Source organism: Balaenoptera musculus, chromosome 2 (genome assembly GCF_009873245.2).
Source record: "Balaenoptera musculus isolate JJ_BM4_2016_0621 chromosome 2, mBalMus1.pri.v3, whole genome shotgun sequence".
NCBI lineage: Eukaryota > Metazoa > Chordata > Mammalia > Artiodactyla > Balaenopteridae > Balaenoptera > Balaenoptera musculus.
In genome coordinates, this window is record NC_045786.1 from 121,411,896 (window position 1) to 121,436,118 (window position 24,223).

Sequence of the window (24,223 nt, forward strand, 5' to 3'; positions counted from 1 at the left end):
AAAAAGTTTTTTTTTTTTTTTAAACTGAGGATGGGAGTACAGCTGAAGAGTACTGCTAAAGATTGTCAAAATAATGCAGCCTTCATTTGTCCAGGGAATAATTTTACATATCCCTTTAATAATCAGTTCCTCAAGCCCCTAACTCCACTATTGTTTCACCTTCAGGAAACCTGGGTGGACCCAGAGTCCAACCATCGTGAGATTTAGGAGTTTAAGGCTGAATTTCTGACCATTTTTAGGTAGAGGCGTGAGCCTAGGCAGTTGTTTGCCCAAAAATAGTAACAGTATTCTTCTTTGACTGGGCGGGGCGCTGTCTGTGTTAAAAATCAGGGGTGTGGAAGGCGCTCAACACTCTCTTTCTGCTCTGCAAGTCCCCGCAGAGGAGGAAAAACTGGATTGGAGCAGCGGCCCCGCCCTCCGTGGCGGCGGGGCGGGGAATGGGGCGGGGCTGGGCGAGGTGGGGCTGGGCTGGGCAAGGCGTGGCCGGGCAGGACCGGCCCCCGCCGATCCCGCGGAGGGCGAGGCCTGCGCGCTGCGCAACCACGTGACTTCCTCGCCTCCGGGGACACCGACGCATGCGCGCCGCACTCTCGACTAGGCGGCTGCGGCGGTGGTGGCGTCTGCTGTGGTGTCTGTGGGGACAGAGACGGTGGAAGTGCCCTCTTCGGCTCGGTTGGCCCAGATTGCGGCTCATGGCATTGAGTGGCATCCATCGTCAGGTCAGCTGGGGCGGGCGCCTTGGAATTGGCCGGAGGGGGTGGTACGCGGGGCAGCAAGGGGCCTGCCTTGTTTCAGGCCGCGCTGAGGCTGCGGCCTCCCTCTCCCGCCCTGTTTGAGGCCTGCCTTGGCCTCGGGGCCCAGCTGTCCATCCCTTCTCCTTCCCACCTGTTGGGTGGAGCGGTGCGAGGTTTCTTTTCTTAGACCACACGTTTCTCTGCCGGTGCTTCAGGACGGGAGGGGAAATGTGGGCCTCCACTTTGATTTAGGAAGAGGTTTGGGGGTAAGTCTGAAGCCCATGCTTTCCTGAGAGTTCGGAATCACTGTGGCTGGGACGACTGGAAGTGGAAGGGACCCAGAGGATTGGGAGAATATAATACAAATTGTGTTAAACTTTTAGGCGCCTTGTAGGGCGCGTTTCGCGTTCTAACCAAAGCCACACTCTGGGACCCTGAGTCACAGCACCCCAAAGATCAGCTAAAGCTTTTGGCAGGATAGGGTAGAAGCAGAAAAACCAAACATTAAAGAATAATGTTTACCTTCTGTAGCCAGAGACCAACACTGGTATTTTTCTCGTTCCAAAAATCACATCTTTAAGTTAAGTAGTAGTACTGCTCTTAATGTGTTATTAAGTACCATATTATGTACTATATTTATGCCTACTAAAATTTTAGTTTAATATTCATGTTGCCTTTTCTTTGAGGACATCAGGTTATTTGGCAACTGATCCTTGTTCAGAAATACGTAACACTTTTCTTTTTACAGTTGCAAAGGTTGAAACCTAAGAAAGCAAGTTTCATACAGGGAAATATGAAACTCATGTTGGAACTTAAGTGTTGTTGGCTTGGAGAGCTTAAGTGGATTGAAAAAAACAAGCAACTACTGTCAGGTGTCCCTCCCCACCCCCCCCCTTTATAACCTCATTCTAAAATTGCAAAAGTTGGAATTTTCCACTCTTCAGCCTCTGGTAGGGATAAAGTGAAGAAAGGAGTTGTACTAAAGAAGACAAGTTTTTAAGATTGTGAACTCTGGAATAATTAGGGGTTACCAAAGATGGCTAATTAGTAGGTGGTGAGAGATATTTGAAGTGAGAATTGAAAAGCAGAATTTTTTTAGTGTCAGAATATTTGGTAGTGTTTTTACTTGCTTACTTGTAGTTGAATACGGGAAAGATAAAAATTGTGTGTGTGGCTTTTTTTCAAGAGAAAGATTAGTAGATACAAATTACTATGTATAAAATAGATAAACAAGGTCCTACTGTATAGCACAGGGAACTGCATTCAATATTTTGTAATAACCTAAAAAAAAGAAGAGAGAGAACAGAAACTTCTGTGGTATGCTAACAAATAATTCTGCATAAAACATAGGATTTTAAATTTTTTTTTGAAAAGTAGCCAAAGGGGGAAGAAAGTAGTTCCAGCCAAATGGTGTTTTTTTTTTTTCAAAGACCAAAGATGATAGAAACATTTATGTAAATAAAGTCCAGTTTCTGGAACATAGTAAGTGCTTAATACGTGGAAACTTTAAAAAGGTCAATCTGTGAACATTCTGCTCAGCCTCTGAAAACAATTTCCAAAACCAGTGGTTATGATAGCCTCTTTTCTTCTAAACACTTTGGGTCTTCAAATTGGCTTATGTGTGGATGAGGCACAGAGTGACTTCTGGATTGCAGAGCTAGTTGATTTGCAGTACTCAAACTCCTGACTTTCAGTCCTTAGTGATGACTTCAGATTTTTATGTGTTGCCCTCTTTATGAAAAGAATAATCAGTGGTATGATTTTGAGTACCTCTGTCAGCATAAATGCCTATAGAGAGATAGAAAAGAAGGTAATAGATCAGACTTCTCATTTTTAATTGAGTATGGGTTATTTAAGTCATCCTCCAAAAGAGCTTTTAAATTTTAAGATGGCATGCTGAATTGTTAGATGTATGTCATAACTGAACTAAAACTTGAACTGTATGAACTTGATGTAGAACTGTATTTTTTCATGTACTGCATATTCACTTTTAATATATCATGTTTTCTTTTATACTTGTGGACTTTATGTCTCTCATATGGTTTTATATATGAAAGTACAGAGTAGTAAAAGGGCATCGACTGGCTTGGTGAATTGAGAAAAGGAGGAAACTTTTGTTATTCTGAGAGAATAGCATGAGCCCAGGCTCAGGCAAGAGAATGTGTTGGCCTCTGTAAATGACAGTAAGGAATACTGTAGGATTAATACGTTAGAAAAGTTAAATTGGGACCAGATACAGCATTCAAGTCTTTCAACAAATATTTATTGTGCTGTTTTATACTAGACACTATTTTAGGTTCTAGGGACATAGTAGTGAACAAAACCAAGGGCCCTGTTCTCACTGAATTTAATATTCTAATAATATTAATTTATCTGTAGCAATAGTGTAGCAATGTTTTTCAAATTTTTTGACTGCAACCCATAATAGGATGTACATGTAACATTTCAATCCAATAATCCAATAGTTGAATTCTGTGTGTATTTCAACAGTATGCCCTTAACGTGTGCATTGCACTCTGATGTATTTTTTCTACTCTGTATTTTTCCTTTAAAAAAAAAATAAGCTGGTTTGAAGCATTCTGAATAATGTTTGAAAAACATTATTCAAGAGGGGAGAGAATAATTATTTATATTGTAACAGTAGCAGTATAAAAGAAGAGGATAGTTAATCTTTATAGCAAGGTATGTGTGATTATTTGTGGATGAGGTTTAGAGAGGTTAAGTAACTTGCTCAAAGTTCCCTAATGAGAAACTGGGCCAGATCTTTAATTCAGTTCTATCAGGCTCTAAAGCCCAAGCACTTTATTATACAACTCTCCAATTGATTATGAAAGTAATAAACTAGGACTCTGGGTGGAGGGTAAGGCCTATGGTGCTTTTTGTTTATTATACAATGAATTAAGTGCGTACTAGGCCTGCGTGTGTACTGTATCTCTACGTATTTGTAGACCTGGGTCTTATTCTCAGGGAATTTGAGACAAGGGAAGATAGACATTGAATGAGTATCACAAATGTGATGTGTGCTATGGGGAAAAAGGATGCTATGGAAGCATCATTGGGGGAACCTAACTAATTTGGGGGGTATGGGAATACTTTTCTGGAAGGGATGTTTAAATGTGCCCAGATTAATGAGTGGGCTTCAGTTAGGTTGAAAGCTCTGAGTGAGAGTGTGGGGGTGAGGTACAGGGGTGGGAGAGCATTCCAGGTAGAAGAAACTGCATACACTAAGACCTTGAAGCTGAAATGAGCTGAACTGGAAAACACAACAAAACTAGGTGACTGTGATATGTCAGTAAAGGGCAAGAAGAGAGAGCCTTTCAGGGAGGAAGTCCTCATTACTGTTGGATGCCGTGAAGAGTAGATCAGAAAGATGAATCAGAACATGTCCAGTTGGATTTATAAACAAGGAAATTGTGATCTTGGGGGAATTTCAGAGTAGTGATAAAGAAGAATCCAAATTTACGAGTAAATGGAGGGTGTAGAAGTAGACGACTTCATTGTCTTCCCATTGTACTTGGAACAAAATCCAAATCCTTAACATAGCTTATGATTGCCCTTTGGTTGTTTATAAGCTAAATTATAGTATGTATATTATAAATTATTATATAAAAGATGAGAGATATTTTTACATGTTTGAAGGCTAATGGAAGTAATATATACTGAGAGAAACTGATAAGGAGAGAGTGAAGATAATTTAAGAAGCAACATTCTTTTTTTTTTTAAATTAATTAATTAATTTATTTTTGGCTGTGTTGGGTTTTCGTTGCTGCGCGCGGGCTTTCTCTAGTTGCGGCGAGTGGGGGCTACTCTTCGTTGCGGTGCATGGGCTTTCTCATTGCAGTGGCTTCTCTCATTGTGGAGCACGGGCTCTAGGCGTGCGGGCTTCAGTAGTTGCGGCACGCGGGCTCAGTAGTTGTGGCTCACGGGCTCTAGAGCACAGGCTCAGTAGTTGTGGCACACGAGCTTGTGGGATCTTCCTGGACCAGGGATCAAACCCGTGTCCCCTGCATTGGCAGGCGGATTCTCAACCACTGCGCCACCGGGGAAGCCCAAGAAGCAACATTCTTGAGAAGATGGGTGGGAGAAGTGATCCAAGTCATGAGTTCAGGGTTTGACCTTTTGTAGCAGCAGAGATACTTCATCCATTGTGACCAAGGTAAGGAGGAGGACAAATAATATAGCTGTTATGAGAGTGCTATAATAGAGGTGCAGAACAAATACTTAGAGAGCAAAAGACACATGATGGTTATGTATTTCAACTTTTATAGGAGTGCTATAATAGGGATACAGGACAAATACTTTGAGAGCAAAAGGGAGGGAAGATTATACAAGAGGTGAGGGAAAACTCTTAGAGGAAAACATAGGCAGAACAACACTTTTCAGGATGAATTGCAGCAATATCTTTTTGGATCCACCTCCTAAAATAAGGAAAATAAAAACAAAAATAAACAATTGGGACCTAATTAAACTTAAAAGCTTTTGCACAGCAAAGGAAACCGTAAATAAAATGCAAAGACAGCCCACAGAATGGGAGAAAATATTTGCAAACAATGTGACCAACAAGGTATTAATCTCCAAAATATACAAACAGCTCATGCAGCTCAATATTAGAAAAACAAAACAACCCAATCAAAAAATGGGCAGAAGATCTTTTCTCCAAAGAAGACATACAGGTGGCCAAAAAGCACGTGAAAGGATGCTCAACATTTCTAATTATTAGAGAAATGCAAATCAAAACTACAGTGAGGTATCACCTCAACACTGGTCAGAATGGCCATCATCAAAAAGTCTACAGACAATAAATGCTGGAGAGGGTGTGGAGAAAAGGGAACTGTCCTACACTGTTGGTGGGAATGTAAATTGGTACAGCCACTATGGAGAGCAGTATGGAGGTGCCTTAAAAAACTACAAATAGAGCTGCCATATGATCCAGCAAAAGCACTCCTGGGCATGTATCTGGAGAAAACCATAATTTGAAAAGATACATGCACCCCAGTGTTCATTGCGGCACTATTTACAATAGCCAACACATGGAAGTAACCTAAATGTCCATGGACAGAGGAATGGTTAAAGAAGATGTGGTACATATCAGTGGAATATTACTCAGCCATAAAAAAGAATGAAATAATGCCATTTGCAGCAACATGCCTAGACCTAGAGATTATCATACTAAGTGAAGTTAAGTCAGACAGAGAAAAACAAATATCATATGATATGTCTTATATATGGAATCTAAAAAATGATACAAATGAACTTATTTACAAAGTAGAAATAGACTCACAGACATAGAAAACAAACTTTCGGTTACCAAAGGGGAAAGGTGAGGGGGAAGAGAGAAATTAGAAGGTTGGGGTTAACATATACACGCTACATATGTAAAATAGATAATCAACAGGGCCTACTGTACACCACAGGGAAACTACTCAATACTTTGTGATAACCTATATGGGAAAAGAATCTGAGAAAGAATAGATGTATGTATATATATAACTAAATCACTTTGCTGTACATCTGAAACTAACATGCACGTTGTAAATCAACTATACTCCTATATAAAATAGAAATTTCAAAAAATAATAAAAAATAGAAGAGGTGAGGAGATTGGGAGACTGGTAACATAATAGATTTACTTCTTGGAGGTATAAAGAATTTTAAGAAGGAAATAGGGCATTAATGGAGATCTAGGAGGATAAAGCCTGACCCACCGTTGGTTGTGGCAGCTAGGTCAATATGAGAAATCAGTATTTTCATCGGAGTGATATGGGCTGGACTACATAGTGTACTAACAAATGGTTATTTTCTTAGGAAAAATACTGCAGTAGAACATGCTTGTTCATGATTAATTCTTTCATATGGCCTTTAAAAAATTATTTCCAATGATAGAAATGTTACTTATTCTTACATATTTCTCTTTTAGCCAATAATTTTGTAAGTCTAATACTTCTAATAATTTGCCTGTAGATTCATCATTATTTCTTGAGAAAATTCTAGAATATTTTCTTTTAAACATAGGTCAAAGCTATGCTTAATTTTAAGGTTTATGCTACATACTGAATTTTGAGAATATAACCCAAAGGAAATTGCTTTTTACAAATAGGCATTTACGTGAGGGAGTTTACTGTGATATACTTAGTAAAGACAAATCTTAGAAAGAACTCAAGTCAAATTGAGGAAATTTAAGCAAATCCAGCCATACTGCCCTTTTTGCTGATCTGTTTTTCTGTGAACGTGCCAGACAAGGCACTTACTTATCTCAGAACTTGCTCCTTCTGCTGCCTGTAATTTTCTTCCTCCAGACAGCTGCATGACTGGCTTTCTTACTACCTCATCCTCTCTTTTGTTTTGTTCTTAGCACTTGGTACCACATACATATTAGAAATGTAGTTAGATAAAAAAAGTCTCTATCTCCCCACTGGAATGTCGGCTCCTTGAGAGCAGGGACTTTGTTTCGTTCACAGCTAAATTTCCAGTGCTTAGAATAGTAGTGTCTGACACACAGAATTAGCTCATTAAATATCTGTTGAATGAATATTATTACACTAGGAAATGATATTGGTTAGAGATTTTTAAAAATACTAAATAAAAGGGGTTCAGCATAGAGTAATTTGCATACCTAAATTCAGTAAAATAAGTGAAAAATATAAATCAGATAAAGTAAAAAAGAAATAAAATAGAATAAACCCAAAAGGATAAAGAACAGAAGAGGAGGTATCAACAGATGAGAATTCAGCATTTTGGAAGAAAGCAGATGGACCAGTTTTAACTGATTAACTTAGGTTTTCATTTTTTTGCGTTCAGCTCTGTGCCTGCAGAGAGGGAAGTTAATAAGAAACAAGATGGATATTCCCACGAAATCCCAGAAAGGCTCAGGAATTTCAGGTTCCAAGGGCCTCTGAAGATGGGAGTGCTGAATGCAACTAAAAATTGTAAGATTTGTGGGCTTCCCTGGTGGTGCAGTGGTTGGGAGTCTGCCTGCCAATGCAGGGGACACGGGTTCGAGCCCTGGTCTGGGAAGATCCCACGTGCCGCGGAGCAACCAGGCCCATGAGCCACAGTTACTGAGCCTGCGCGTCTGGAGCCTGTGCTCCGCAACAAGAGAGGCCGCGATAGTGAGAGGCCCGCGCACCGCGATGAAGAGTGGCCCCCGCTTGCCACAACTAGAGAAAGCCCTTGCACAGAAACGAAGACCCAACACAACCATAAATAAAATAAATAAATAAATAAATAAATAATTTTTTAAAAAAATTGTAAGATTTGTTAAAAGTCTAGAGTAGTTTAGACCCTGGATTTTCCTTCTCCATCTAGCATAGCCAGCAGAAAACTGGATGTTCGTTATTTGAAGAGGACGAAAGCAGAGAAGTTGGCACAGCTGGTGGGAGGTGGGGCAGGGGTGAAGGGTCTTAGCGAAAATGGGAAGTTGAATGAAAGTTTATATATTGAATGGTGAAATCATCAGCCCTGTTTGTCTTCTTTGTTCCCAGAATGCTTGTTGCCTTACTTAAGTAAGTCAACAAAGAAAAAGATTTTATTATAAATGAGATTCAACCAAGGGGACAAGTGAAAGGAATTCCTTGGATCGAAATGAAGAGACAAACCTAGACAGGACAAGCCAGTCTAAATTGTTGCAGAAGATTAGATGGTTTTAGAAAGGATGGCTCTGGAAGGGAAAATAGAATTGATAAGTATGAGTGACAATTGTTTTTGAAGGACCTTTATGAGACCTCAAGGATGTGGGGTCATTTTTCAAAGGCAACGAAACATATGAAAATGAGGAAAGATTTAAAGAAAGAGAAGCAAGCAAATGTAATTGTAGTGTACAAGATAGCTTGAAAAAAATGTTTACCTGGTCATAATGTAAACTTGAATATTGATTTAAGCCCAACCTGATATAACTGTATTGGGAGCACATGAGAGGAAAACTGTGCATGTATAATAACTAAACCCGTATCTTCTCTAATAGCAAAAAAGATCTAAAATGGAAAAGTCAAGAAATAAATGCCTTCAGATAAATGCTGTGTTGATTACCAGTTTTTTGAAGTTAAAGTCAACAGATTTATTTCTTCCTCCTCTTAAAACCTCTGCAAAACAAATTCTAAATGCATTGTAAAGTTCATTTTTATTTTTGTTATTAATTTTAAAGTATAACACCTTAGGTTTGGATAATAATTTCCAGGGAATTAATTGTTTGCAGTGGTATCTTCATTTATGTGCATTTATAGTTTTTAAGACTTTCACATGCTTTTATCTCATCCGAAGTTTTCAATAGCCCTGTGAAGCAGATAATACAAGTATTGCTAGTCTTATTTGGAAGTGGGAAAAGTAAGACTGACCTAGAATCTCATGCTATTAAGGGAGAGAAGTAGGACTCACCCTCCTCTACCCCTTTGTTCTTTCTATATTTACCACACTATACTTTGTCTTCTTATGGTGAAAGAAAGATCTGGAAATTCTAATTCCTAGTCTCTTGTATTTTGTCTTTCTAATTTAGTTATAGCTTAGCTGTCTTCTTCCTTTAAAAAAAAAAAGCTTTATTGTGGTAAAAACACATAAAATTTACCTTAATCTTTTTTTTTTTTTTTTTGCCATGCTGCGCAGCATGTAGGATCTTAGTCTCCACACCCCCCCGCCCCGACCAGGGATCAAACCCGCGCCCGCTCCAGTGGAAGTGCAGCATCTTAACCACTGGACCACCAGGGGAGTCCCTTCTTAACCATTTTTAAGTGTACAGTTCAGTAGTGTTGTGTATATTCACGTGGTTTAACAGATTTCCAGAACTTTTTCATCTTACAAATCTGAAACTATACCCATTAAAACAACAACTCCTCTTTTCCCCCTCTCTCTAGTTCCTCATAACCACCATTTAGCTTTCTCTTTCTATGAATTGGACAACTCTAGATACCCCATATAAATAGAATCATGTAGTACTTGTCTTTTTGCGACTGTCTTATTTCACTTAGCATAATGACCTCAAGGTTCATCCATGTAGTGTATGACAGGATTTCCTTCATTTTAAAGACTGATGATATTCCATTATATATATATATCACATTTTATTTACTTCTTCATCTGTTGGTGGACATTTGGGTTGCTACTTTGGTGGTTGTGGATAGTGCGGCTATGAACATGGGTATACAGATAGCTCTTTGATACCTGGCTTTCAGTTAGTTTGGATATATACTCAAGTGGGATTTTTGTTTTTGTTTTTAATATTTATTTATTTTGGCTGTGCTAGGTTTTAGTTGCAGCACGCGGGATCTTCATGGATGTGCGTGGGATCTTCATTGAGGCTTGCGGGATCTTTTAGTTGTGACATGCAGGATGTAGTTCCCTGACCAGGGATTGAACCTGGGCCCCCTGCATTGGGAGCGCGGAGTCTTAACCACTGGACCACCAGGGAAGTCCCTGGGATTTTTGGATTATATGGTAGCTCTATTTTTAATATTTTGAGGAAACTCCATTTGATTTTCTGTGCCATTTTATAATCCCACAGTTAATGCACAAAGGTTCCAGTTTCACCTCATCCTTGACAAAACTTGTTATTTTCTGGGTTTTTTTGATAGTAGCCATCCTAATCGGTGTTGACGTGATAGCTCACTGTGAATTTGATTTGTATTTCTGTGATAATTAGTGATGTTGAGCATCTTTTCATGTGCTTGTTGGCCATTTGTTTATCATCCTTGGAGAAATGTCTATTTAAGTCGTTTTTTTGTTTTTTAATTGAGTGTTCAGTTATGGGAGTTCTTTATTCTGTATATTAACTACTAATCAGATATAAGATTTACAAATATTTCCTCCTCTTCTGCTGTTTGTCTTTTTTTTTTTTAATTATTTATTTTTATTTATTTATTTATTTATGGCTGTGCTGGGTCTTCGTCTCTGTGCGAGGGCCTTCTCCAGTTGCGGCAAGTGGGGGCCACTCTTCATCGCGATGCGCGGGCCTCTCACTATCACGGCTTCTCCTGTTGCGGAGCACAGGCTCCAGACGCGCAGGCTCAGTAATTGTGGCCCACGGGCCCAGTTGCTCCGTGGCACGCGGGATCTTCCCAGACCAGGGCTCGAACCTGTGTCCCCTGCATTGGCAGGCAGACTCTCAACCACTGCGCCACCAGGGAAGCCCTGCTGTTTGTCTTTTAAGTGTGTTGATTGTGTCCTTTGATGCATGAAAGTTTTAGTTTGAGGTAGCCCCATTTGTCTGTTTTTGCTTTTGTTGCCTGTGCTTTTGGTATCATAGCCAAGAAATCATTGCCAAGTCCAATATCATGAAACTTTTCCCGTATGTTTTCTTCTAGGAGTTTTATAGTTTTAGGTTTTACGTTTAGATTTTTAATCTATTTTGGGTTAACTTTTGTATATGCTGTAAGATAAGGATTCAGCTTCATTCTTTTGCATGTGAATATCCAGTTTTCCTAGCACCATTTGTTAAAGAGACTGTCCTTTCCCCATTGAGTGAACTTGGGACCCTTGTCCAACATTTATTTCTGGGCTTTCTGTTCTATTGGTCTGTTTGTCTTTATGCCAATACCACACTGTTGTTTTCTTCCTTTTGATAGTTGTTTTTTACCCCTTTGCCATTTTATGTTGCTAGTTGGAAGTTATTGGTGGTTGTTAAGAATAAACTGGTACTAGTAATTGCCACATTATGAAGTATATGTTAGAATAACTTATTAAAAAATAACTTTAGTGTATTTTTCTTTTGGCCATGTAATTTTTTGAAGTAATCAGAAAAATGATCTCCCTAAGGGTAAGGCTGGCGTTCTTAACTCTTTTTATAACACTGTAATTGGAGGGTGTGGAGTAATTGATCATTTCTGAAGATCCAGGGGTGTGGTAAATTTGCTGATTCCAGAAGAAACCCTTATGTCCCACTTAAGTATGAAGTTAGAATAGGACAGGTAATAAATGAATCAGAATGTATCAACTAACAACTTTCCATTTGTTTTTTTGACAGTATGCTTTGAAAAAAAGATACAAAATAATGACTAATTTGTATCTGGAAAATTAGTCTTCAAATGTGTCTTTTCCTTAAAGGAGGGGGCAAAAGAGACCAAAATAAGTTGAAAAGCTTCTGCGCCTTTTCCTAGGGTCTCAACTGGTAAACTTGGAAAAGTTTATGACAATAATCAGTCATTCAAGTAGAAGGGAATTATTTTTTCTGGTAGTCTAATATTGAAACTTCGGGATTGTCCTTTATCGTGTACCAACTAGATTTGGTTGTATTATTTCTTCTCAGATTCCTCTTGCGCTCCACGCTGCTTACTTTCATTTCACTTCCCCAATGCAGACCCTCTTCATTCTGGTCAGTCTTATTTCCTTCTTGTCTTGGAACCAGTCCTAATTTGCGTCTTCTTGTCTACTGTTAATAAGAAGGGTTGTTCTGTCAAGTCAAGTGGGCTATTCACTATTTTGGAATAATTTATCGTTCTTTCACTATTGTTCCAAAATCTATAGTTTTTCAAAGTGAAGACCAAATTCTGTATTTCATGAAGGTTTGCTAGATGCCTATAATTTTCAATTGATTTTTCTAAACTTTGACTTTGTTTCATTTGAAATTTTGTCTGTCCCTCTAATTGTTTTGCATGTTTTTTTTATCGCTCTCCAACTACTAATAGTTAATAAGGCTTAGAATGAGGACCTTATCTTATACCTATGTATTCTCTACAAGGAATGTAGTATAGTGCTGGATATGCATCAAGTGTTGAAAACTTTTTTTTGTCCCCACCTGACCTTCCCCCACTTTCCTTCTTCTCCTTTCCCTCTTCTTCTTCTCCTTTTTAAAAAATATTCCCTAGATTTACCTGGTTATAACTAATTCTTCCAGTGGCATTCAGCCTCAAAGTTCACTTGATTTAACATTTTAAATTTATCCTTTCTTGGGAAAAAATTTGCTTCATACTGCATTTTGAAATAATGGACATATTTTAAAATCCAGATTTCAAATCTACATGACAATTTAAAAGATGCCTTCAATACACACAGAAAAAGCTAAAACTAGTAAGAAGACAAACTCAAAAATGTTTTACAATGTGTGTCATTTTCTAGTTTACAGAGAGCTTGTGCAAACCATTCATAAAAAATGCAGTAGAAATTATAGACAGGGCTTCCCTGGTGGTGCAGTAGTTAAGAATCCGCCTGCCAATGCAGGGGACACAGGTTCAAGCCCAGGTCCAGGAAGATCCCACATGCCGCGGAGCAACTAAGCCCGTGCACCACAACTACTGAGCCTGCGCTCTAGAGCCTACAAGCCACAACTACCGAAGCCTGCACGCCTAGAGCCCGTGATCCGCCACAAGAGAAGCCACCGCAATGAGAAGCCCACGCACCACAACGAAGAGTAGCCCCCACTCGCCACAACTAGAGAAAGCCCACGTGCAGCAACAAAGACCCAACTCAGCCAAAAATAAATAAATAAAAAAATAAATAAATTGGAAAAAAGAAAATATAGACAAAGGATGTGAAATAGTATTTAAGGGAAAAAAAGGAAATTCAACATCCTTGTAGTTAAAGAAGTGCACATCAAAATGAGGTACTACTCTCTTTTTTCCTTTTTTTAATCAGATGAGCAAAAATTGTTTCATGATACCTAGTGCTGACAAGAGGAGATGGAAAAATGGACATTCTCATGTCCATATCTCATTAGTGGGTTAGTTAGGAATGCATTTTCCTGCAGGTAATAGAAAAACTCATCTATTGATACTAGTTTAAGCAAATAGGGACTTATTTTCTTACACAGTATGAAGCTGGCATTGTGTTATTAGCAGCTTGATGATGTCAGGGCTGGCATTTCTTAATTTTCCTGGCCAGTTCTTTTGACTGCTTTGTGAATACAAGTTGTTTCAGATATGTTCACATTCAAAGTAAGAAGAAAGTGGTAGAGCCTACACTATTTGTTGACTGTCCCTTTTATCAGAAAAGCAAAATTGTTCCCAGAGCTCTGCAGCAGATGTGCTTTTCAGACTCATAATCCTTACATGGGGTTAGGTATATTGCTGCTCTGAACCAAAACAATGTTTTATTAGGAAGATGGTGAGAGAAGATGGTGAGAGGGAATGTTGGATAGTCAACTAAAAGTGTCTTGTCAAATGGTACAACTGGTACAACTTTCCTAAAGATAAGTTGTCAGCGTATTCCCAAATTTAATATACACAGGTCTTTGATGCAACAGTTCCATTGTTCAGAGTTTACCCATGAATAAGTTTCTGTTCCTCTGAATCATTCAGAGAACATGGTAGAAGTACAACTTTCTGGGCCTGAGCCTAGAACTCAGAATCATTGGTGTTGGGGCCAATGAATTTGTATTTTTAAAAAAATAGCTTACTAAGTGACTATTATGTGGAGCTAGGTTGTGTAGACTATAGAGAAACCCAGATTTTTAAAGGAGGCATAAAATTGCAAAAAAAAAAAATTTTGTATCCAGCCAACCACTGGCATGTCATATCTGGAGCTGGTTTTTCTTAAAAACAAAACAAATGAAACAAAATACCTCCTTTTTTTTTTTTTCAACTTCAGTTAAATAATTGCAGATAAGCCAGAAGAAGAAAGCGTCAGCCCAGTTATATGGGGAGAACAGCCATTAACACCAACTAATATTGTTAGTGTATTTTAATTTGGTATAAATCCTTACAGATCTGTGTGTAGCATGCATATAATATATATGTAGTGGTTATCTTTCTATATCAAGACAGGTGCACATATTTCCTTTTAAATTATTATTATTCCATTGTACAAATATGCCACCTGCTAAAGCAGTGTTCTTAATACTACCCTCTTTTTTCGCTATAATAGTGTTCTAGTGAATGCTTTTAAACAAATAAATGTTTTTTATCTGATTATTTACATAACATAAAATATGCACAATTGCCATTTGGTATATTTTGTGCGACTGTCCTCCAGAAACATCTTTTTGTTGCCAATTTGATATCTCATTGTTTTAATTTACATCTCTATTAGTAAAGATTCAGTCCTTTCATATGTTTATTGGTCACACTTGCATTTATTTCTTTGAATTCATTTAGTCTTAATCCTTTTTTACATTATATTGTGCTATATTAACTACTCATGTATTCTGAGTGTATTTTAGGAGTAAATCAATTTTATGGTCTGTTTAGTTTTGAGAATAATCCCTATTTAAAAAGAAGACATGCCCTATAATTTAATGATTCAGTTTCCATTTAAACTGTTAGTGGAAGAGATGAAGTGAATTGTGAAAATATATTGTAGTATTACCTTACAGGATAAAAGAATAGTTCCTTATTATTTTATGGCCTTAACCATAAGATGACTTAATTTAAAAGATTTTATGAAGTAACCATCCACATGGTAAAATTTTCATAAATACATTTTTTATGATTTTTTCTTTTTTGGCTGTGTGGCTTGTGGGACCTAAGTTCTCTGACCAGGTATCGAACCCGGGGCCCCAGCAGTGAGAGCACAGAGTCCTAATCACTGGACTGCCAGGGAATTCCCTTATAACTGTGTTTTTATTTTTATTTTTTTATTATTATTTCTTCTATAGCTATGTTTTTAGTAACACTTACTCATTTTAAAAATCACTCTTTAATTTTAAAACCTTAATGTGTATCTTCTATAATAAAATCAAACCTAGCTGCTAGGATTTAAAATTTATAGATATATTTCAACAGTATAACCTTCTTAAAAATCTATCCTGAGCTAAGTTATGAATTTCCCTCTGAAACATTTATATCCATGACCAGAATTTGTTTTGTTAGCTAAAGCCTCCAGAACAGATATTAAAGATATTGCTGTTTTTCAGGATTGGTAGCAAGATAGCATTCAGACATTAAAATTTAGATTCTTAGCTAGCTAAGGAACACTGAATTCTAGATATGATTGCTTCTTTAGGGAGCAGGCTCAATACTCACTGTTTTATAGATGAAGGAGCTAGTTTTTACTCAGTCAACAATAAACTGGCAGAATTTTGGAAAATTTGTTGTAAAATTTAATTTGTAATATAAAAACTAATAAACCTTCTGATTATGACTTACAGGAGAGCTCAAGAATCAAATTAATATATTCCTTTAATAGCTAACTTGGGCTTTTAAAAGGTGGTTTTGATGATGCCAAATAAACATTTGGAAGATGTTTCTCTTTATGTTTCCACAGATCATTAACTGAAGAAAAAATAAACAGCCATGCAAAATTCTCACATGGATGAGTACAGAAATTCCAATAATGGCAGCACAGGCAACAGTTCAGAGGTAGTGGTAGATCAGTCTACTGATTTCAGTACTGAGATTATGAATGTTACAGAAATGGAACAGTCACCTGATGGATCTCCTAATGTGAATACAACTACGGAAGAAAATGAAATAGCAAATACTGTGGATCTTCCAGTGACAGAAACAGAAGCAAATTTCCCTCCAGAATATGAAAAGTTTTGGAAAACTGTAGAAAGTAATCCTCAGGATTTTACAGGCTGGGTATATTTGCTTCAATATGTAGAACAGGAGGTTAGTAACTATTTAAATGGGATTAGAGGGGACAGAATAATCAAGTAATATCAGACTAGGCCTTATTGTTTTGTAATTAAAGTTGCCTCTTTTATAATTTTCAGATTAAGTTGAAGAACGTTTTAGATAATATTTTTTAGCTTCAAAAATAATTTTGATAGCATTTGTACATTATGGAAAGTATTAGAGTCAAAGTCTAATGTTTGTAATAATTGGTGTGTGTATGTATGTGTGTATAAAATTGCTGAAATAAAAAAATTACATTGCTGTTTGACAGAATTAGTTTCTTCTGTTTCAAAGGATAAGATTGCATTTGTAGGAAAAAGGGCTGCTGTGTGTGTGGTTTTTAAGCCTGCCGTTTATTTTGAGATAATAACAGGCATACCTCGTCTTATTGCGCTTCACTTTATTGAGCTTCACAGATACTGCGTTTTTTACAAATTGAAGGTTTGTGGCAGTCCTGCGTCGAGCAAGTCTGTTGATGCCATTTTTCCAACAGTATTTGCTCATTTCCTGTCTCTGTCACATTTTTGGTATTTCTTGCAGTATTTCAAACTTTTTCATTATTATGTTTGTTATGGTCATCTGTGATCAGTGGTATTTGATGTTACTATTGTAATTGTTTTGGCATTTTTTAGCAATATTTTAAAATTAAGGTATGTACATTGTTTTTTTAGACATAATGGTATTGCACACTTAATAGACTACAGTGTAGTGTAAACAGAATTTTTGTGTGCACTTGGAAACCAAAAAATTTGTGTGACCTGCTTTATTGCGATAATACGCTTTATTACAGTGGTCTGGAACTGAACCCGCAATATCTCTGAGGTATGCCTGTACATTTGAAAGGAATAATAGTTTTTGTGACAAAAATTTCCAAGATGTTTAAACACCTTGTTTTATTTTCATCAGAATCACTTGATGGCTGCCAGGAAAGCGTTTGACAAATTTTTCATACACTATCCGTATTGCTATGGTTATTGGAAAAAGTATGCAGACCTCGAAAAGCGGCATGACAACATTAAACAATCAGATGAGGTGCGTACATTACTGAATAAAGTTATCTCCGTTAGGTACTGTAAGCCAAATAATAACAAAACAGACTTTTTTTGGCTGGCAGTACCTACGATTTATGGTCAAACAATTTTATAGGGTATTTTATTTGCATTTGTCACTCTTGTGGCATTTGTAGCTAATATTTTCTCTCTTTGTTGGCAGGTGCGTTAAACCTCTACAGTTTGTCAAGCTTTGCAGTGCAAGCCTCTGTATTACACTGCAGCTTAACAAGTAGGGCAGGGCTTTTCTCTCACTTACATTTATTTCTCATTTTCCAAACAATATAGTTGGTTTGCTAGTCACATTTGCTACGTCTTATTGCATTTTTGGTCAGACGCTGTCATTGATGCTCTAATGGGTCTGTGCCCTATGGTCTGTAACCCAAAGCCTGCCCACACAACCCGGTCAGAATGCAGGGACTGCTGCGCTTTGAAGATCAAGACTCTGCACGTGGGGATCAGAACATTGCCATGTTCTATCCAACCTCCACCCAAATGGTAATGGTAGATTATTTAAACAAAATTCCAGTAATTAGTATTTCTAAGGTTCACCGGATAACACAGTGTTGCCTCTCTGTTAAGAAATAATTAAATATTTGAAGTACAGTTTGTTGTTTTCTTCTTAGGTGTATCGCCGGGGGCTTCAGGCAATACCTCTTAGTGTTGACCTTTGGATACATTATATAAACTTCTTAAAAGAAACATTGGACCCTGGTGATCCTGAGACAAACAGTACAATAAGAGGGTATGTGAAACACTGATACTTAAATGTATTTAAAGATATAAATAAGTCAAGTATTCTGATACTGATAATAGAACTACTCATGAATGCTAAACTAAAAGTTTAACTTTCTTTTTCACTATTAAAAAAATGATACACATAGTAAACTTATGCATGATTATTAAAAAATGTACATAACAAAGTCCTCCACCATTCCACACCCCCTTATGTCCCCAATCCCTCTCCTCTCATGGTTAATTACTTGGGGTGTGTTCTTTCAGATACACATAGATGTACATATATGTGTGTATACATATTACACATTTTTGTTTGATTTTTAAAAAAAATTAACAGAATGTTTTAGAAATTCTCCCTACCATTTTTTTTAGCCATTGCAAGAGTGTTTTATAGTATCAAGGTAGTATATTTTATTTCACCAAATTCTTATTTATAGGAAATAATTAGTGCTTCAGTGAACATCTCTTTACAAGTCAACGTTTATGTAGAGCACTCTAGAAATGGAACTTGTGTCAAAGGGAATCGCAGCTATGTTTTGTCAAATGTTCTTTTAAAAGTGGTACCAATTTTAAACTCCCACAGTGTATGAGGGTAGTCATTTTCCCATAGTCACGCCATGTTTTTTTTTTTTAAACCTCCAGTAGTATTTCATTATCTTAGTTCACATATCTGTAGGTTGGTCATCCTGGTTTACCATCTTTTCAAATGCTGTCTGTATAAGGCATTTTTACATTGCTTGTTCATGTCATTTGCTCATTTTACTTTTGGATTGTCTTTGTTACTGATTATAGGAATTTAAAATGTGTTTTTGGTTTTTATTTTCATCAAATTATTTATATGTACATGTAGTTTAAAAAGTTAATGTTAAACTGCTTGTAACAAAAAGTGATCCCTCCACCTCTCTTTAAATATTTTAGCCATTTCTTCTGATATTTTCCAACATGTTTATAACAGTAGCACTCTACTGCTTTCTGCTTCTCTCTCACTGCCTATAGACATTATCATTCTGTTATGGTAGATGAGAATTTTTAGTTCACTTATACCCTGTCTTCCCATTCCTCATCTTTCCAGTATGGATAGGTTTCATAGCTTTTTGTTTTTCCTGTAATTACCCCTTTCCTTCCCTCCCCCCTTTTTCCCATTTGCCTGGCTTTCTTTAAACATTTAAAATTTTCTACCCCCTCCAACAGCTACTTTCAGTAGTCAGTGCTAATACTGACTTTCCACACGTACAAATGCTATCTATATAAGTTACTTTTTGAAACTAAAAAATGTATGTATCTAGTGTTATTCTACTTAATCTGAACATTACAAAAAGAGAATTATGTTCTGAGAAATGTAAATTCCATTTTTTTTCCTCCCTCTTGGAGATAGCCCTCCTGGAACCTCCTCTTCTGTAATCTGGACTGGTTGCTGTATTCTGATTCGGTTTTACAGCAGTTTTTGGATTTCCTCATTATCATGATTCTAGGAGATGTCTTTACCTTTTTCCTGGGTTTCAAGCTCTATTTATTAGAGCTTGTTAGATCCTACTCTTTCTTGGTTCATGCCTGCCTTTTAGAGGAGTGCATCCCGTAACTTCCTGATAAAGGATGCTTGGAATGAAAAAAATTTTTTTGTATCTTTATGTCTGAAACAATTGATGGTCCGGTGGGGTGTAGAATTTTGAGGTGAAAGTAATTTTTCTTTAGGGCTTTGAAGGCATTTCTCCATCTCTCTTCTGGTGTTGCTTTTGAGAAGTATTATACCATTCTTCTTTTGAATTCTCTTTATGTGACTTGTTTTTCTTCAAGGAAGCTTTTAAAATGTTCTCTTTATCTTTGTTGTAACTGCAATTGTAATGCTTTGGTGTGGACCTTCTTTTTCTAGTTAATTGTGCTTACTTAGTGGGCCTTTTCCATCTGGATGCTTTAAAGCACATCTTTCTAGTCTTAGAAATGTTATTATTGTGTTCATTCTTATTTTGATAATTTCTTTTCCTTGGTCTTCTCTGTTGTTTTCAATAGTTGGATATTGGACCTTCTGTTTTAATCATTTAATTTTCTTATCTTTTTCCTTTTTCTCAATCTCCTAGGATTTGTTTGACTTTTTGAGGTATTTCCTTGAACCTTGTATTGGATTTTTAATAGCTGCCATAAGATTTTTAGTATCTAAGAATCTTTCCTCTTCTTTGAATATTCCTTTTTTTATAGCCTCCTATTCTTATTATATGGCTGCATATCTTTTTTCTTAATATCCAAATTTTTTACTTTTTAAAATATTTATTAATTATTATTTTAAATATTTATTTATTTATTTTATTTTGGTTGTGTCAGGTCTTAGTTGTGGCATGCGAACTCTTAGCTGTGGCATGCATGTGGGATCTAGTTCCTGGACCAGGGATCAAACCCGGGCCCCCTGCATTGGGAGTGTGGAGTCTTAACCACTGTGCCACCAGGGAAGTCCCATATATTTATTTATTATTATTATTTTTATTTATTTATTTATTTATTTATTTATTTATTTATTTATTTATGGCTGTGTCTGGTCTTAGTTGTGGCACGCGGGGTCTTCGTTGAGGCCTGTGGGATCTTCTAGTGTGGCACGCGGGCTCTTTGTTGCGGTGCACGGCCTTCTCTCTAGTTGTGGTGTGCGGGTTTTCTCTCGTTGTGGTGTGCGGGTTTTCTCTCTCTAGTTGTGGAGCGCAGGCTCTAGGGCGCATGAGCTCTGTAGTTGTGGCACGTGGGCTGCAGAGTGTGTGGGCTCTGTAGTTTGAGGCACACGGGCTCTCTTGTTGAGGTGCTGGCTTAGTTGCCCCGCGGCATGTGGGATCTTAGTTCCCTGACCTGGGATCGAACCCGCGTCCCCTGCATTGGAACGTGGATTCTTTACCACTGGACCACCAGAGAAGTCCCTGGCTGCATATCTTTTTAACATTTCTTTGAGGGTATTAAGGATAGTTGAAATTTTCTCTGCCCTCCGCACTGTTTTCTCTTTTTTGTTTGTTTGCTTGTTTTCATATCTGATATGTTTGATCTCTGGATTTCTGCTCATGTTAAAGATTCAATACTAATAAACTGAATGGAAGTTCTGTACTACATTGTTAGCTGGCATAAAGGGCTTCACAGTGCATGATCAGGTGGCTACTCAGGGTTTTGTTGGGGGACTCCCAGTGTTGGAATCCTTATATCTTATTCCTATACCAAGCAGTTTCTTCATTGAAGGATCATCTGATCTGCCTGGGGAGCATATACCTAGCTTCTGAAATCCCATAGCTGAGCAGGAAAGTGGGTTCAAGGCCTCTTACCATTCATTAAGCAAACCTTCGTCTAAACATTTTGTTCATTACCTGTCACCCTTCCTCTTCCAGCTACCTCCAGTTTTCTTAGTGTCTGGTGCATTAATTTCCTGAATCATTTTGGGATTCTGCAGAGGAATAACATGTATTTTAACTCCCTTGAAAATCTCAAACACAAACATACACGTGTGTGCACGTACCCCACACACACACACACACGCATGTTCTCTCAATGCCTTATGTGTATTAAACATATTTACCCCAGTTTTGGCACATCATTGTTTAGTGTATCTTTATCATATAGAGGTTTGTTTTTGTTTTTGTTTTTTTCTTACTGTGGTTCAATTTGCAATCTTTTATTGGTTTCTGAGTTTTGTGCCTATCTTGCCAAGAATATATAAATCTTGAATTTTTTTCTAATTCTTTTTATAGGCTTTTTTTTTATAGTTCACTTACCTGACATTTAGCTTGTGTCTTTTGTGAAACAGATTAACCTTAGTTTGTGTCTTTTGCAAGTCACAGATTAACCTTTTATTTTTTCCATTTGGAATAGTCTATCTTTTCTACAATGATTTATTATTTTTTATTTTTTAAATTAAAAAAAAATTTTTTGTGCATTGATTTAAAATACTTTATCATATACTAAATTCTCACATATACATAGGTCTATTTTGTTTTCTTGGGAACTGTTTTGTTAATCCATTTTTCCGATACCAGGCCAGTGCCATACTTTTAATTATTATAGCTTTCTAGTTTCTTTTGATACCTTTCAGGAAAATGCCTGCTGCTTTGTACTTTTACAAAAATGTTTTGCATCTTTGTATGCTAGATGAATGTTAGAATTTGTTTTTTTCTCTTCCATCCAAAATTTCTTAGAGCTTTGATTGGCATTCAGTTAACGTTGTAGATTAATTTAGGTAGTGTAGTTTATACTGTTAAAAATCCCTCTTGATTCTAATATTTATTTTGAAAACATGTATCTAAAATTTTATTCCATTGGGATATCAAATCCAGTGATTAAAATTGCTTACAGAAATCTCTTCAAATGAGCTAAGTATTTTAAAATAAATGATTTTGTAGTAAACTGTAACTGTGGAATTTTAGAATTAGAGAATTTTGAGAGTTTTAAAATATATGTATATTTCTCATTACCTGACAAGGCAGCTGGACCCCTTGTTGGAGAGTTGTTTTGCCAGAAAATTATTTCTTAAAGTGAGATAAATTTTGTCTCTTTGTCTTTTGCCCTAAAGGAATCTATTCAACAGACATTTCAAGTTTAACGAATATTTTAGTGTCTACTGTGTTACTCTTATATGTTTGCAATGTAATTTGCATTGCAAATTTATATCATATAAAACAATATACAGTTACATAAAATTACATTTACCTATTCCGTTTGTTTTCTCTTTTTTTTAAGCAACTATCATACACTTTTCTACTATTCCTTCTTCCCTTTAATCTCTACTTGTATAAAGTTGAATATAATTTTGAATTTAGCATTATCTTCTAAAATTTAGAAATATTTTATTTTTATTTTTTTGCTTTTTTAGAAATGGAGGTATAATTGATATGTAACATTAGTTTCAGGAGTATGACAATGATTTGATATTTGTATATATTGCAAAGTGTAGAAATATTTTTAAAGTGATTTTATCTTGGAAAGATAACTTAGAGGTAATTTAATTTTTCAGAACTTTTGAGCATGCTGTTCTAGCTGCAGGAACAGATTTCCGATCTGACAGACTCTGGGAAATGTATATAAACTGGGAAAATGAACAGGGAAACCTGAGAGAAGTTACAGCTATATATGATCGTATTCTTGGTATTCCAACACAGCTGTATAGTCATCATTTTCAGAGGTGAGTGGAAAAATCAGGTCGTTAAAATTTTTTTGTGATTACTCAGGTAATTAATTTCCAATAATGAGGATACTTATTCTCTTGAAATTTAAGATTCCATTAGACGCAAACAGGAATAAATTTTCTTGCTCGATAATCACAAGTTATACACTTTTAAATTTTGACACTTTCAGTATAGCTCATAAAATGTTTAGGAACTTTACTGGTTTTAGACGGAAGATTCTCTTTATCTGTTTTATAGGTGAGGAAATGATAGGAATCCTGTCTTTTGTCTAAGATATTTCAGAGTAGTGAAGGAATGAGAGAAAAGAATCTAAGTTTAATTATTCTTTATGGTTAACGCAGTACATGGCACATAATAGATGCTTATTTAAAACATAATGATTTACTAAAGGTCCATTCTTGTGATTCACATAACATCTTATATCCAAAAGAGCAAAGAATGTATTTTATGTAGTAAGTCCTGTTTATATTCGAACAATCAAAAATAATTTCAGTTTAATTTTCTACTATGATAATCTGTTATGACTGGTATCATTTCGTTTTAATGAGTGCTGTTAAAACAACTAGTTCTGTGTACTGTGATTTCCATGTTTCTGATGTATTCAAAGTATCCCACTAATAAGGATCCCACTAATACGGACTTAGTCTTTCTGAACAAGAAAGTTATGAGGACTGTGTTGATAAATGATAAATGTTTGCTATTCTTAACTGCCATACATACTTCTGTCATAATTTTTATAACTACTATTGTGGTAGAGTCTGTAAACTTTAGGTAGTTATTAAGTAAGTGATTTTCTAAATTTTTCTTTACTAACAAATTAGAAAACTTTATGAAACGTTTGTACAGAACTGTGGATCAATTTGCTAAGCTATGTAGACCCAGGTTAGAAACAGAAAGCATGTGGTTCTGAATATACCATCTCTGTTTTTCATGAAATAGAGGAGGTGGGCAGGTTTCTAGGGTATAATGACCTAGGGAGACACTTGCTGAAAGAGATTATTAACACAAGGGTTGGCATGTGGAGACGCTTGGTGAATATTTGTTGACTGAATTAAAAAAGTTAAAAATATATTTTTAATTTTTTTTTT

The 24,223-nt window shown here is 36.5% G+C and overlaps 1 protein-coding gene across 3 annotated transcripts in view; it reads left to right on the forward strand.

Annotated features, from left to right (window-relative positions):
* Positions 1 to 572: 572 nt before the first annotated feature.
* Positions 573 to 24,223, forward strand: part of PRPF39 (pre-mRNA processing factor 39) — a 37,565-nt gene continuing 13,914 nt past the window's right edge. Inside the window, exons 1-7 of one of the 3 annotated variants that reach the window (XM_036841738.1) lie at positions 574 to 719; positions 15,855 to 16,201; positions 17,114 to 17,239; positions 17,420 to 17,488; positions 17,592 to 17,754; positions 17,883 to 18,001; positions 22,964 to 23,131. In XM_036841738.1, the coding sequence (XP_036697633.1) occupies positions 17,668 to 17,754; positions 17,883 to 18,001; positions 22,964 to 23,131 (374 nt within the window). In that variant the 5' untranslated portion in view covers positions 574 to 719; positions 15,855 to 16,201; positions 17,114 to 17,239; positions 17,420 to 17,488; positions 17,592 to 17,667. Of the gene's footprint in view, positions 720 to 15,854; positions 16,202 to 17,113; positions 17,240 to 17,419; positions 17,489 to 17,591; positions 17,755 to 17,882; positions 18,002 to 22,963; positions 23,132 to 24,223 lie in introns of those variants that run through there. The other 2 variants (XM_036841737.1, XM_036841739.1) reach the window with 2 other exon arrangements.